The sequence below is a fragment of the Excalfactoria chinensis genome, chromosome Z, assembly GCF_039878825.1.
Source record: "Excalfactoria chinensis isolate bCotChi1 chromosome Z, bCotChi1.hap2, whole genome shotgun sequence".
In the NCBI taxonomy this organism is placed as follows: domain Eukaryota; kingdom Metazoa; phylum Chordata; class Aves; order Galliformes; family Phasianidae; genus Excalfactoria; species Excalfactoria chinensis.
This window is the reverse complement of record NC_092857.1, coordinates 1,685,385-1,699,334: the sequence shown is the minus strand read 5'-3', so window position 1 is coordinate 1,699,334 and position 13,950 is coordinate 1,685,385. Positions and strand designations below refer to the sequence as shown.

At 41.5% G+C, this 13,950-nt stretch overlaps 1 protein-coding gene across 1 annotated transcript in view; it reads right to left on the bottom strand.

Moving 5' to 3' along the window:
* Positions 1 to 1,880: 1,880 nt before the first annotated feature.
* The window catches only part of SKOR2 (SKI family transcriptional corepressor 2), a 23,431-nt gene continuing 11,361 nt past the window's right edge, over positions 1,881 to 13,950 (bottom strand). The window contains exons 6-9 of the mRNA XM_072360152.1: positions 9,556 to 9,621; positions 9,060 to 9,158; positions 5,482 to 5,549; positions 1,881 to 1,943 (exon numbers count right to left, since the gene is read on the bottom strand). Coding sequence (XP_072216253.1) covers positions 1,881 to 1,943; positions 5,482 to 5,549; positions 9,060 to 9,158; positions 9,556 to 9,621 — 296 coding nt within the window. The remainder of the gene's footprint in view (positions 1,944 to 5,481; positions 5,550 to 9,059; positions 9,159 to 9,555; positions 9,622 to 13,950) is intronic.

Here is a 13,950-nt window from a genome sequence, read left to right as displayed (position 1 = left end):
TTGGTACCACCAAAAAAGATCCAGGACAGGCATTTTTTTTTTAATTAATTTTTTTTTTTTTCGTTTCGTTTTGTTTTGTTTTTACTAATGAATGGCTGCTACGTTCTATTTTACATGGTTGTCCATGATGTTTTTGAGGTCACTTGTCCTTGAGTTCGGAGGAACCTGATTTGTTTTACTTGTTCTTTATATCCCCAAGCACTTCCATTTTATCAGTCTTTATACAAGTTAGATTTCAGAACGGCGGGTTTTTATTTACAAGGGAACAGCTGCAAAAGGTCCTGCGCTTCTGGGAATGGAAAACAAACAACAAAAAAAAACAACCCACAAGACAAAACAGAGAGAAAATGTTACCATCTCTAAGCTCGAATCTGATGTTTCTTTACTCACAGAATTACAACATTTACTCACAGTGCCAACAAAATGGGTACGTGAAAGTCACCTGCTCAGGGGAGGTTCAGGCTGGATATGAGGAATGATTCCTTCTCCAAAAGAGTGGTGATGCAGTGACACAAGCTACCCAGGGAGGTGATGGAGTCCCCATTTCTGGAGGTGATCAATAACCGTGGGGATGTGGCACTTGGGGACATTTGAGAATGGTGGGGGTGGGTTGATGGTTGCACTTGGGGATCTTGGAGGTCTTTTCCAACCTTCATGGTTCTACGATCCACTGAGACTTGCTAGTTAACATTCGTAGAGCCCCATGGAAATACTCCATAAAAGATGAAGTTGCAAAGAGCAACCGACTGCAATATGAACTAAAGGCACCAGGACCTGATTTGGCACAGCAGGTCCAACAAGAGCAGTACCGGATTTATGGAAAACACAGGGCACGAACTGAGCGGGTGCCCTGCAGTGCACAGGGTCTTCACTCCCTTGGTGCACTGTGTGGGTGTGGATGTGCATGTAAATTTCTTGCTGAGACAACTCTTTCCTGCTCAGCACATTGAGAATGTAAAGTTGCTTCTGAGCAATAGAGTTGTGATTCTCTGCTTTACTGGCTTAGCTTGGTAGTTAAGTAACAACTAATCATCCAAAAGCACCAGGGCCTACTTGGAGGAATCCCTGTTGTCTGCAGGGATGGTGCATCACCTGCAACAAAACTAGCACAAGAAATGCACCCATCCTTCACACTCAACAAACAGGAAAATCTCTGAGCTGTGATGCTGGGACCTTCGTGTAGGGATAACAGGCTGCTGGAAATGCAATGGTCAGAACAAATGGCTCTGTTCAGTGGATGCTGCTCTTCTCAGCTCAGGCTGTCCAGGGCCCCAACCAACCTAGCCTTGGGTTCTTCCCGTGGTTAAACACCCACATTGCTCCGGGCAGCAGTGCCAGGGCCTCATTGCTCTCTGCGTAAATGTTAACTTGAACATTAACTCTCTCACACCTGGAATCGAATGTCAAGGCAGCTTCCCACTTTCTGCTGAAGGTACATTTCCTTGAAGCCCCTTTCTAGTGTCAGAGAGCAGAAGCTCGTGCTCAAGCCATTAGGCTGGGTTCAACCAGTGATCAGCTCTCAACACTGTGTCTCACCCCAGTGAAACCTCACAGTTTGGGTGATGATTTAGGACAAGAAGGAGTGGCCTCAAGTTGCACCAGGAGAAGTCCAGGTTGGATATTAGGAGCAGTTTCTTCTCCAAAGAGTAGTGAGGCCCTGGCACAGCCTGCCCAGGGTGATGGTGGAGTCCCCTGTCTCTGCAAGTGTTCAAGAACTGTGGAGGTGTGGCAGCAGGGCACATGGTCAGTGGGCATGGTGGGAATGCATCAATTTCACACAGCAGAATGGTTCTCTCAGTTCTTGCAATGGCTGCAGAGAAAAACCTGGGTGGCCAGGCCGGTCAGGATAGCACCCCACCCCTTCTTCCACCAGCTTACCTTTAGCTTTTGCTGAGGTGTGCACCCAGCTTTTCTTTCCTGATCAAGCTTGCTGCATAGGGAATCTGCAACGACACAGAAACAAAGCCGCTGTCTTAAGCCGAGGTTTGGCTAACAGCATTTGCAGGCTGGAATCTCTGCATAGCCAAAATACAGCAGGTTGGGAGTATCAGTCTGCATGTATTTATATCCCCATAATTAGGAAGTTCTTAATAACTATCTCTGCCTCGCACAAACCCGAGGAAAGCCACTGAAGTGGAACAAATAATTAAAGCAAAACAGAGAACATAGGTATATTAGGGGACGCAGTTATATTTAGGAACAGTGTGGGATGATGTGTTCCTAGGCTGCTGGGAATGCAGGATGGGACAGCTCTTTAAAATGCAACAAAACTAAATTGCTCTGAGATTTCCCTGTAGGTGGGAATCCAAATGGCTACGCGTTCACTATTCCTCAATAGCGAATAGCTGTCTTTGGGAAAGAATCATATTGGGATCACAGAATTTATGCACCTCCACTCCCGGTGCTGCTGCAGACTGAGGTGACCTGCTTCTGCCACCAGGAACTCCAGACTATAACCAGAAATAATGTCAAACGTGTTGAAATCATGAATTCATTTTCATGACTTCTGAGCTAACAGGATCAGTCCAAATCTGGGAGCAAAGGGAGCCACCAACAAGTGGCTGAGACTGTGATGCTTCTACATCCTGCTCGCTCCCAACACCACTCTGTATGGCCGTCAGTTATATAGGACATCTCCCAGGCTGTGCTGACCTAGATAACACAATGAGGTACGTTCTGTCAGAAAGGGACTGTTCTCAATCCGTTTTTTTTTTCTGCTATATTTGGCACACCGTGTGTGTTGGTTTGTCCATGCTCCTGGTAATAAATGACAGTGGGAGGGGTGGTGGTCAGCAGGGACAGGTTTTCACAAGCTAAATCACATGCGATGTCATCTGCTTTTCAAGCTGTACAAACATTTTGTGAATCCGGTGCTGCAACAGGACGGTATTTAGGGCTGTTTGCTGTCTGCAGTCCCTTTTTGTACATCCAGAGCGTTCAGATGAAGATAGGATCGATACTGAAAAGGGCACAAAGATGCCTTTGATAAGAATCCTGGAGCACATCCCCTTCGGCTTCTTGGAAACTGAACTCTGCATGGGATTATGCACGTAGAACTGATTTCCATCCTTGTTTAACTAAAGATGATTCCACCAAAATCAAATCAATATCTTAAAGTGCCACTATTTCCCGTTTCCCTTTTCTCTTACAGGGTGACGAGCATGCAGTGACCAACATCTCTGCAAACCCGCATGACTGTGTGAATATTCCCTGCATGTATCACGAATACATTCATTGTATGAGGCCTCAACTTTCCATGCACAGCATAAAATAGGAACTGAATCTATTAGAGCTCTTCTTAATTACAGTAGGACTCCAAGGAACATGATCTCATACCTCCAAAGACCTGAGAACGCCACACCAGGGTGGATTTTTCCTTCTTTTAAAGGCTTCTTGTAAACCTTTAAAGATTGGGATAGAAGATGGTGAAGAGAAATCAATTTTGCAGGCAGATAGTTCCTGATTTATTTTCTTGCCTGCCTCCACAGAACAGAGCTGGTTCAAGGTAATTCTGAGGGTTAGGGGCCATCAGACATCAGAGGAGTTCCAGCTGGATCCAGTTTTGAGGGCTGAGCATTATTATCACCCCAAAGTTGGCCAGTGGAGAGGAAGCCAAGGCCCTGGAGTGAATATAAAACTCATCTAAACCAGATGGAAAGACAAAAGGCTGTCAGAACAGTTCACATTTCTAATGCTTCTCCAAGACCTACTGCCTTTGTCCGCATAGAAAAGTAGTGGGGTTGATCACAACCCATGGCTGAAGGAAAGTGGGACCTCCACGTGCTCAGCCATTTGGGTAGATGCTGCTTTGAGGCAGGAAGAAGAGAAAAACACACTCGGTGATTTAAGATCAATTTTCTTGTTAAATATGATGATTTATTGATCGCTTCTTGGCACCTGGCTGAAAGCTTGGCATATGGTTGAAGTGCTTCCTGGCAGCTGCCCCAGGCACCCGGACCAACTCCTTAACAGAAGTGGCCACACAGAGTCCAACACTCTGTCCACCTACCAAGCCAGGCTGTGTCCAAAGAGGTCAATATCCATTTCAGACGTTGTAACAGAACACTTTCCCAAAGACCTGAGCTTTGTTCCTGGCTTTCAGGAAGCCATAAAATAATTTTTCAAAGTCCGGAGCGGCCAAAGCATTAAAATTACAACTCATTGATTAAGCAGTGAGGCTCTGAATGAGGAGTGTCCAACCCGTGCCACCTCCTCGTTGCTGCGAGTGCAGTGACGACAGAGTGACAGCAGAGGGCACTTGGAACCTGAGCCATCGCCTCCCATCCAACAGCGCAACTTCCCAGCACGTGTTTGCTGGAGCGGCAATTTGTCACCGTGCTCTGCATTGCAGTTTCACAATGTCAAAAGTCCTTTTGAACAAACAGATGCCTTCGTGATCACACTGAAGTGCTCAGGAAGAACGAGTTTAAGTCGTATGGGCAAACAGTGGTGAGAGAAGCAAAAAACAAAACAAAAACCAACAAACGAATCAACTCATTTATATAACCTTTAAAATAAAAATGACTGAGCCAAAATCTGTGGCCAGTTAAGCCAGTAATTTTTTGTGTTTAATCCTACATGCAGTAAAAGTTTCATCTTTTCTCTTTGCGTCGCAATGACAAGAAAATTGCGTGTGGGCCACTCTGTGAAAGCGATGCTAGAGTGTTCCAGGTACATACAAACCAAAATAACCTACCCCTGTTATAAACAACGGACAAAATATATCAAAATAAACCCTGCTTTTTAATGTATCCCGAACCAAAAGGTTCTGTTTATCCATGGCATGAACCAAGAAGGCCAAAGGGATTCCAGTGAAACTCTACCAGGTACTGGGAGATGAAGGTGAACACAGTAACAACTGTACGTGTTAAAGATGGGAGACAAACAGAAGAAAAAAAACCCTCCAAAATGGTCTGGAGTCGATTTTCTCCATGAAACAACCTCCTTCCGACACCCTCCATCTCTCATTGAAATCTCTGAAGTCAGCAGGAGCAGGGAGCACAGAGCTCTAAAAATAAGGCCGCTCTAAATGCCTCAGAGCACAGTACACACGTCTGACAATCGTGGCCTTCAGCTTTATTTTTATGTCCTAACCCATCAAGTAGAAAATGACAGTACCAGAAGATGACGACCCCTCCCATTTACAGCAAGAGGAAAACTGAGCTTCTCAAACAGAGGGCTGAGTCAGACGTGGAGATTTTTTGGCGAGCCTGACTCAGGAAAGCTGTAGTCTCAGTGTTCAGTCAGCACGTTCCATTGAGTTGAAAGATGAAGACCCATCTGGTTATGGTATGAAAGTAAATCTCCAGGTAATTAGGCTCTAAACTGGTTAAGAACTGCATGCTAACATGTTCCTAAGCATAAGGGAATGTGAGCTCTGTAATATTACGTCTACATGGCTTCCAGAGGAAAAACTTGAGGGTGTACTTAAAAAATCAAAGTGATAGTTCATAGCAGTTTTAGTAGAAGACATAGACTCACTATTTGTAGCTGCTGCACCATTTCTTCTCTGTATGCCAGCTCTCGTTTCATCTGATCTTGGAAATTATCTATTAAGAGAAAAAAAAAAAAAGAAAAAAAATATTAAAAGAAAAATAGATGCAGTAATTAAAATAGACACCACAGCATAATTTATATAAATCAAATGAAACCAAACCCAAATGAAGCACACCAAAGCCTTTCTGAATGATACACCTAACAAAAACTGCAGATGCTGCTGATGAGAAAAAAAGGCTTTGGATCCAGCTCTGTCCTCCCCCAGTTTACAGATGCAGGCTCCTGTGTTTCTGCTGCTAACTTTCATGCCCACAGCGATGTTCTCAGTGGATCAGACTCTGCAGTCATCAGTCAAACTCCTACAAGAACTGGAGATAACAGCAAAAGATGCTTTGCTTTGGTATAAATCTGCTGACGTCAATAGGGACGTCCAGGATGTGAGAACGGAAAGTGTTCAAGGATGCAGGATTTGATTTGTAGTTTACAACATTGTGCTGACAACTTTGAATGGAGCTCAGATTCCTTAAAGAGTGACGTGGGACTCAGGTAGGAAGAAGTCATTGATAAACAGATCACACCTTCCCAGGCAGCTGGGTTATGGCACAACCTTTCAGCTCTGGTAGGGTCTTGCTGAAGAGTGCAACAAGGCCAAAGCAACAAGAATGGCTTATTTACAATTAAAAGATTTCAACAGTCAGGTTGGCTGTTGGGCCATGGCTCCAGGATTCATGGAGCCTCAGTTCAGTATCTGCTCTCCAAGCTCTGTACGTGTGTCTTGCCATGCTTCATTTCTTCACCAGTAAGTCAGGAATAATAGCTCTGCTTCATCTGCCTGAAGCGTAGGGAGGATTAATACATTAAATGATGGTGGGATACTTTGATAGGGCAGTCATGGGAGTCACAAAAATACTGAAATTTCAATGGAAAGATTTGATCCTAGGTGAGAAATATGGTTCCTATCAACGCTCCATGTGCTGCCTTGGGCCTAGGAACATGCTCATTCCCTGCAGAGCCCCACAAGCTCACTACATTCTCAAACCCAAAAGCGGAAGCAAGAAGACAGGGAGCACATCACAGCGGAGAGGCAGGAGCTGCCTTGTTTTGGGGGAAAGGAGATGCATTCACGGGGAAGGCCTGGAAGAAACTAGAAGGTGGCAGAACTCTTTTGTCTTTCACGCAGTAATTTGGTCCTGTCTGAACCAAAAGCAAAGGATGTTGCTTAAGAGGCATGGAGGCAGTGCAGGATGGCAAGAAAATATCAGGGAAGCAAGTGGAGAGAACATTCGTCTAGCTGAAACCAGCAGGAGTCCAGTATGGCTACACTGAAAAGAATGCAGTGACATCTTAAGGAATTCCATCAGATTTCTTTCTTTGCTTTTCTGTTTGTTTTTGTTTTTCGTTTTGTTGTTGTTGTTGTTGTTGTTTGTTTGTTTGTTTGTTTGTTTGTTTTTTTCAGCCTGTTTTTTTCCTCTCCAACTTGAAAAGAAAAGCAATACAAACCAGTTTGCAGTCCCTCTCTTGCTTACTGAAATAGCCATGTGGGACAAAAGGTGATGGTCTCCTGTCACTGTGCTAGCTACGCTCTATGTCCTCTTCCAGTTTCATTTCAGTAGGAGCAGGCTACACAAAGAAATGCTCTTCATCTGCTCTCCTCCCTGAACATCTCTTCACGGGCTCGGTACAAACAGCTCAGAAATCCTGCTCGGTCCTGCACTACAAACCCACTGTGCAAATGGGGTTAATGGTGACGATAACGCTTTTCTTTTTAATTCCTGCTGCATTTATCTGAGACTAAACGCCTACAGACAAAGCCATGAGCAATGCCCAGGAGAAAAGAGATGAATATTTAAAGAGTTTTCTTAACACAAACTTAAATACTTTAACTATCCAGGCTAAGTCTCCGCTGTTCTACTAACCACGTCGTTAAATGCTGCCGGACAAAACGTGAGCCGGTCCACAGCGGAGGTAAAAGCGGTGCAGGATTCTGCCTTCAGCACCTTCGGCGTGGACAGACCTTCAGTCCCCACGGCCGCTCGGCCCAGCTGCTGCCGTGGGCAGGACTGGGATGGGATGCAAACCTGCTCTACTCTTCCTCCTACAGCCCCACGTGTCTCCAAGCCATGAGAAGTCCATCGGTACGATTTTAATTGCACCTTCCTTAGTTGGTTTTCAGACACTTCTCTCCTTTATTTGGGTTTTCTATGATTTCTCTATCTCTTTCCTATCCAGCAGCATCACAGGCAGTTAGAAACTTTACCAGGGAAACCTGCAAGACAAATAGCTCCTAACACCTGACCTGAAGCAGCAGCCCCATCTCTTTTCAGTGCACCACACACTGCTCTAGAGGACAAACCGCACTTATCTCAGATTTTACACTTACTCGCTTGACAAAGACCCATTTTCTTGTTTTATTATATGTGGAGGAGGGTTTTTTTGGTAAATCTAAATCTGTAAATAGGTTTTACGGTCACTTACATATATTGTTTATAGCACATTATCTGTTTTCTATTTTAATCCTGAAGAAAATTGACCACTGCTTTGTGGTATGTTGAAACCACATATTTTTCAAGCCGGCATACGCAGTCGCCACTTCCTTGGTCGGCCGTATGTGTTCTTTTCTTTTATTTGAATTGTATTTCATGTGGTTTAATTGCAGTGTTTATTTACATGGCAATGACAGAGCATTAATTTTACTGTAGAAGAACAAAAGGATAAATGAGTGACCCGAATGGCAAAACTCCAAGATGCCATTTTACCAATACCACACATCAAGCGTTTTGATCTATACAAATTATTTGAAAATTACCTCACTCTCAAACCCACGTAATGACTGAATTTATACTGAAGGATGAGGTTATCTCCTTTCATTAATATCTATACCACTCCAGGCTCTTCTTTATTTATGAAGCTTTCGAGATTTGAGCTAAAGATGGAGTCATTTCCAGAGACCTGCCTTGCACTTCCTTGCTTCTCTGAATTTACCTTATCTAAAGAAAGCAGGGAAAAAAAAGGTATTTTCTTTAAATAACGGGGAATCGCAATCTGTATTCCCACCTTATCTTGTGATCCAAACATTCCTCAGCTTGCAGCAGAGGTGTTTGTTGAACTGGGATACTGGCAATGCTGGGTTTTGTCCCTGGAGTTTTTAGGAAGCAATTCAGAACTCTAACAGAACGGAGATCTTCTGAACTCTTCAGGAAGCCCCAGGAAACCAACCTGGTCAGATATGGTTAGATATATGCTAACTTGTTGCGAATGCACATTTTCCCTGTCTTTATGTCTTTTACTATTTCCTTGTGCCTGCAGTTCAACTTCCTGGTAATTTAATGAAAAACCCTTCTAATTGTCCATTTCATTTTAGAGTGCACACCAAAAGGGACGTCTAGATTTTTCCTACAAAAGACCGATGTTGGCAGTCTGAAAAGCCTGAAGAGCCACAATGGAAGTGACATCAACTTCAGCCAAAAATCCTGGCGATACAACTGAGAACACGCCTCTTCTTTTTTCACTATTCAACAACTCTCAATTGAATAAAAAGTCAAAACCACAGATATGTGACTTACTGAATACTGGGAAAGATGCGTTTCCTTTCAACACCTGGAACTCCTGCTCCAGCCTCCTCCGTAAGTCGATCTGTTCAAACAAAACCTTCTGGAGTTCCTCTAAGAAAAAGACAAGCGGTGTTACTAATCTGTGGAAATAATTCTTGAGAGAACAGTCATGGAGCAATTCATTACGATAAGACAAAATATTTTAGCAGTTAAAAAAAAAAAGAAAAAAGGGGGAAAAAAAAGTGTTGCATAGACCTACGATAGATTTTGTGCAGAAAGCCATGAATATAAATCAATGTAATATATTATTTTAAAGTATTATATTACAGTGTCATGTATTGATTGATATATATGCATTAATCTCAATTATATCCACCCAAAGGTCCATATATTATTCATATGTTACTTGACAAGCTTAAAATATGGTGCAGAACAAAAATGCCCCCTATTATCCTCATATTCTATTAAAACAAAAAGCAGTTTTATAAGAGACCCTGATTCATTTTACCTTTCCCCATGTTTTCTACGTCCTTCTTCAGCGAATGAGGTGAATTGGTTTCTTGTGTGTGTTCACCTTAAAGAAAAAGAGAGGAAAAAAGTTATTGATTTACCATTCTCACTTTTCATCAGAATTGTCTTTGCTGTGCAGCTGCTTCAGAGAATGTGGATAAAAAGTAAAATAAAATTAAAGAAGAAAAATAAAAAGATTAAGTAAGATGAAGGTTTCTTTACAACACCCAGACGTCATTTACACACCCTACCTGAGACCAAAGATACTTTTCCTGATACAGGCTCCTAAGGTTTAAGGCTTTATTTTAATGGTCCTCTGAAAATTATTATTATTAATTTTTTTTCCCTGTGGTTTCTATGAACAAGGTTTTGAAAGAAGCCAGGAAACAGGTTTTTAAATGACAAAATGCCACTCGCACTGGAATTAATGGGAGATTTTCTATTACTTAAAGCTGACGTATAAAAGGACTCTCAGTAATTAAGAAAATATTTGGTGAGGAGGCAGTTATTGAGCTAATTGGACTAATTCTTGGTTTTTGTCCAGCCACTAAGTGCACATCATTAACTACTGATGAATAACCACAAGGAAGACATTTGTAAATCTGCTCATTTATTTATGTGTTTGAGAGAGTCCTGGAGAAAATATCTTGGGTTGGGGGAAAAATGAAAAGCTGTAGCACTGAACACAACAGGTAAGACAGCAGCTACTCAAAAGCTCACAGTCACAGAGCATCGATAGCAGGGCACTACAGCGAGCTAGTTGTGAATTGGAAAGTCTTGCTTTCTACGCAATCGGGACTGTTTTTGCAAAATATTTATTTCTGATTTTAAAAACTAATGCACTCTTATGTCCAGTAAACCTGGAGGCCAATATGTATGGAACGTATCCAATAGCTGCGCACTTCAGCATCTCTTCTTATTTCTTTGTTTAAAATAAAAATGAGCTCATTTGGACGTACGCTTTTACATGACTGATACCTGCTGCCAGTTGTGCCATTTAAATCTGTTTACATGACACAATTACTAAAAGATCATTTATGTGTTGCATTTGACGTGAACAACGCATTTTCTGCAGGTGAGCCGTCTCTCAAATTAAAAGAAGCAAAAGAAACAAAAAGAAAACTATGTGTCAATCTTCAAGCAGTGCTTTTAAGTGTTCCCGTGATGGAAAATGACTTTTTACTTTTATTTTTTAAATTTAAAAACATAATGAGGTCTTAAGCAGGATTGCTAATATACGTATTTTGTTAGGTAAGTCTAAAACAAATGACAGCACACTATCAAAAAGAATTTAAGTCCAGGAAGGGTTCTCGATTAATTGTAAATGCCAACCATTCTTGCCTCCCAAATAAGTAAAGAACAGGGTGGGAAAAGTGAAGGTATTTAAATGCAAATCCCGGCGTCTGCATTTTAAAGAATCAACCTCCTTCTTAAACTGCTTTCTCCTGTTCATAAAAGGGCCTCGACATTATTATTGTTAATGGCAATAATAACAACAATCGGATGAGTTTCACCTTCCCAGTCCCCCTCAAAATGATAATCAGGAGTCTGCTCTTCTGTTTTTCCATACTTCCCAGAGGCCTCATCAAGTGCTGTGTACTGTTATACCTTAATTGAAAGGGAGGAGGTATTGAATATTTAACCAGCTTCCTTTCTCTTAAATGTTAATTAAAAGCTAAATAGGTGTTTAAAAACAAACAAACAGAAAGCCCAACGAATTTTAATCAGTCTACAAAAAAATCACTTCCCCTCCTAATAGCTCCACCAGAATTCTCTTGGGCCTTCTCTGCGCACAAAGTTGTGTTCAGCAGCACGGAAAACAAAAGCTGTGCAGACCCAGAGATGTATTGGGCATCTAAGTTTGCTTTCAGAGAGGTTTGGTTGCAATTTAGTCAAAAATCTAACTGTACCTCAAGTCTGCTGTCTAAGGGTAGAAAGAAGTAAAGCGTCTAAAGCCACTTTCATACCTTTGCTCTTCCTGATGCAGGATTTTTTTATCTGCAGTAAAAGTGGATTGTATTTTGAGGTTACACAAATGTCATTCTTAATCTGGAATGTGAATACCCATCCACTGCACACTGGATATCAGGAATAATCCCTTTTTAGAAGAATAGTCCCTGTCCCAGAATGTGTCCAAGAACTCTGGAGTTGTGGCAGTTGGGGACATGATCGGTTGGCATGATGGAAGAAGGGCGGGAGTGGGCTGAGGTTGAGCTTGGGGATATTGGAGGTCTTTTCCAACCTTAATGATTCTGTGATTCTATGATCCATGGAGGAAAAAAGCAATGATGCAGCACCGATAGTCTACCAGGACCACAAAGTGCTCCGCTATTTTTTGCTGGAGAGAACATGTTATTCAGACAGAAAGACCACGGTAACTGGTATCTTCTGTGTCCACATATATATTCATTCAAAACCTATGGGCAGAGGCAAAACAGCAGACCTGGAGAGCTCCAAAGGCTCCATCTGTATTTACAATTAATGACTTGCTGTAAGTCATGCACAGTTTGTGCCTTTCTCCTGGATAAATCCTTCCTAAACACACTCTTACTGAAAATATTCACGCATCTTGAATATTCATGCCACATTCTGGGGATAAATAATCAATAAGCTAAGCAAGACTTTGGGAAGTGTGCCTATTTTAGAAAATGCAGTAAGTATATTCAAGCATTTTTCTGTACTGGGGCTGATATACACATCTTGCAAAATCCAGAGCTTCAAATGTTAATTTGCCCTCCAAGTGCCTTAACTTTAAAACAAACTGGTCCTATTTTTGCACAGATAAAGCCTAGTTTATAACCTCCATTTAAAGATCAAAACGTGGACATCTGACTTAAAAAAAAATCTGCACTTATAGACTTCAGGATGAGAATATGGTTTTGGGATTTCTAACTAAACATTTAAAAACTGTGCTTTGCTTCCAAAACATGCAATGTTTTATACAACAAATCAATTGCTTTTGGGCTGAGCCTTAGGATATTTCTGGGAAGTATTTCATAGCTTATATTCTGGAAGCATGTGAGCTGGATAATTACTAATCTGGGGGTTGTTTAAAATGGAGGGTAAGATTCCAGAAGATGAGCCTTGAAAACAAACAAAAAACGCGGAGAAACCGTATCACCAAATACTGAGACATGCAAAAATTAAAGAATTTAAACAACATTCAGCCTCTTATAATAACCCATGGAGATCTCCTGAACGCTTTATTAATGACGGGAAAGAGACAGGAATAGGAAATGCGGACTCAACCCTGCTGCCCATCTCCAGTTTTCTGTCGTGCACATCCACGTACTCACACGCAAACTTAGCTATTAATTTGCAGTACTGGGTCCCACATTCAAAAATTCACCTTCGTTCTAACTTTCAATTTCTTTGCTTATAAATAAACGTAAGCAAAAATAAATAAGTAAAATAGATAAACAAACAAATAAATAAATAGATTCTATGTCATTAACTTCTGGATCCAGTGCTTAACCACTTAATTCTATAAAGACCATCCAGTTTTTCGTATGTAAGATGCCCCACGCTGTTTCCAACCCTCTACAAGATACCGTAAATCTACAGTAATTGCACCAATATTTCCAGAGTTAATCTGGATGTATATTTATGAGTAAATGAAGTAAGGATGTGGCTCACTGCTCCTCGTCGGAATATTCCCTGAAATGCCTGCCAAACAATTTTTTTTGTATTGGAAAAAAACAGAAAACAAAAAAATGCCCAAATCACCAACTATTAGAGCAAATTTCCAATTGAAACAAATACAGCTTTGGAAATAGTTTATAGAACTCAACTGTTTGAAAAATAGGCAGTATTTGCAGTGCAGCGTTACAATGGCATGGCATGCCTGACACCCATAGGCTCTCCCTCCCCTTCAGCTCTGGGGTTGCATCTTTCTGAAAAAATATGGGACCAGTTACATAAGTTGGTCACTGTAGATGTGAAAACAGCCATGGGAATCTGAATAATTTTGAGCTCTTTAGGAGCACTGACTGACTGAAAAGATGGGAATTTTCATGGACAGCTTTGAGGATCTGTGCTGCGAACGGTGCAGGATCATCGTGCCCTTATCTCTTCCAGCCTTGGAAATAGCTCTATTTAGGATGACTTTTCAAGTTCATTGGCACATTGAGAATATGAAGCAGAGCTGTACGCTGACAAATGATTGCACTGGCACAGAAAATACTGCATCAGTTTTAAGATGCTTCTTTCTGGGTTTACTTCATAAATACAAGCTGATGTCACAACAAGAGGAATTTTTCCAGTATCATTTCATCTCCCCTAATCTTATTAGGAACATTAAATAACTCATTTATGTATATTAACCTTATTAAACAAACTGTAGAGCCAGCATATTCTGCGAGATAGTTTGACAATCAAGCAGGAAAGCACTGTG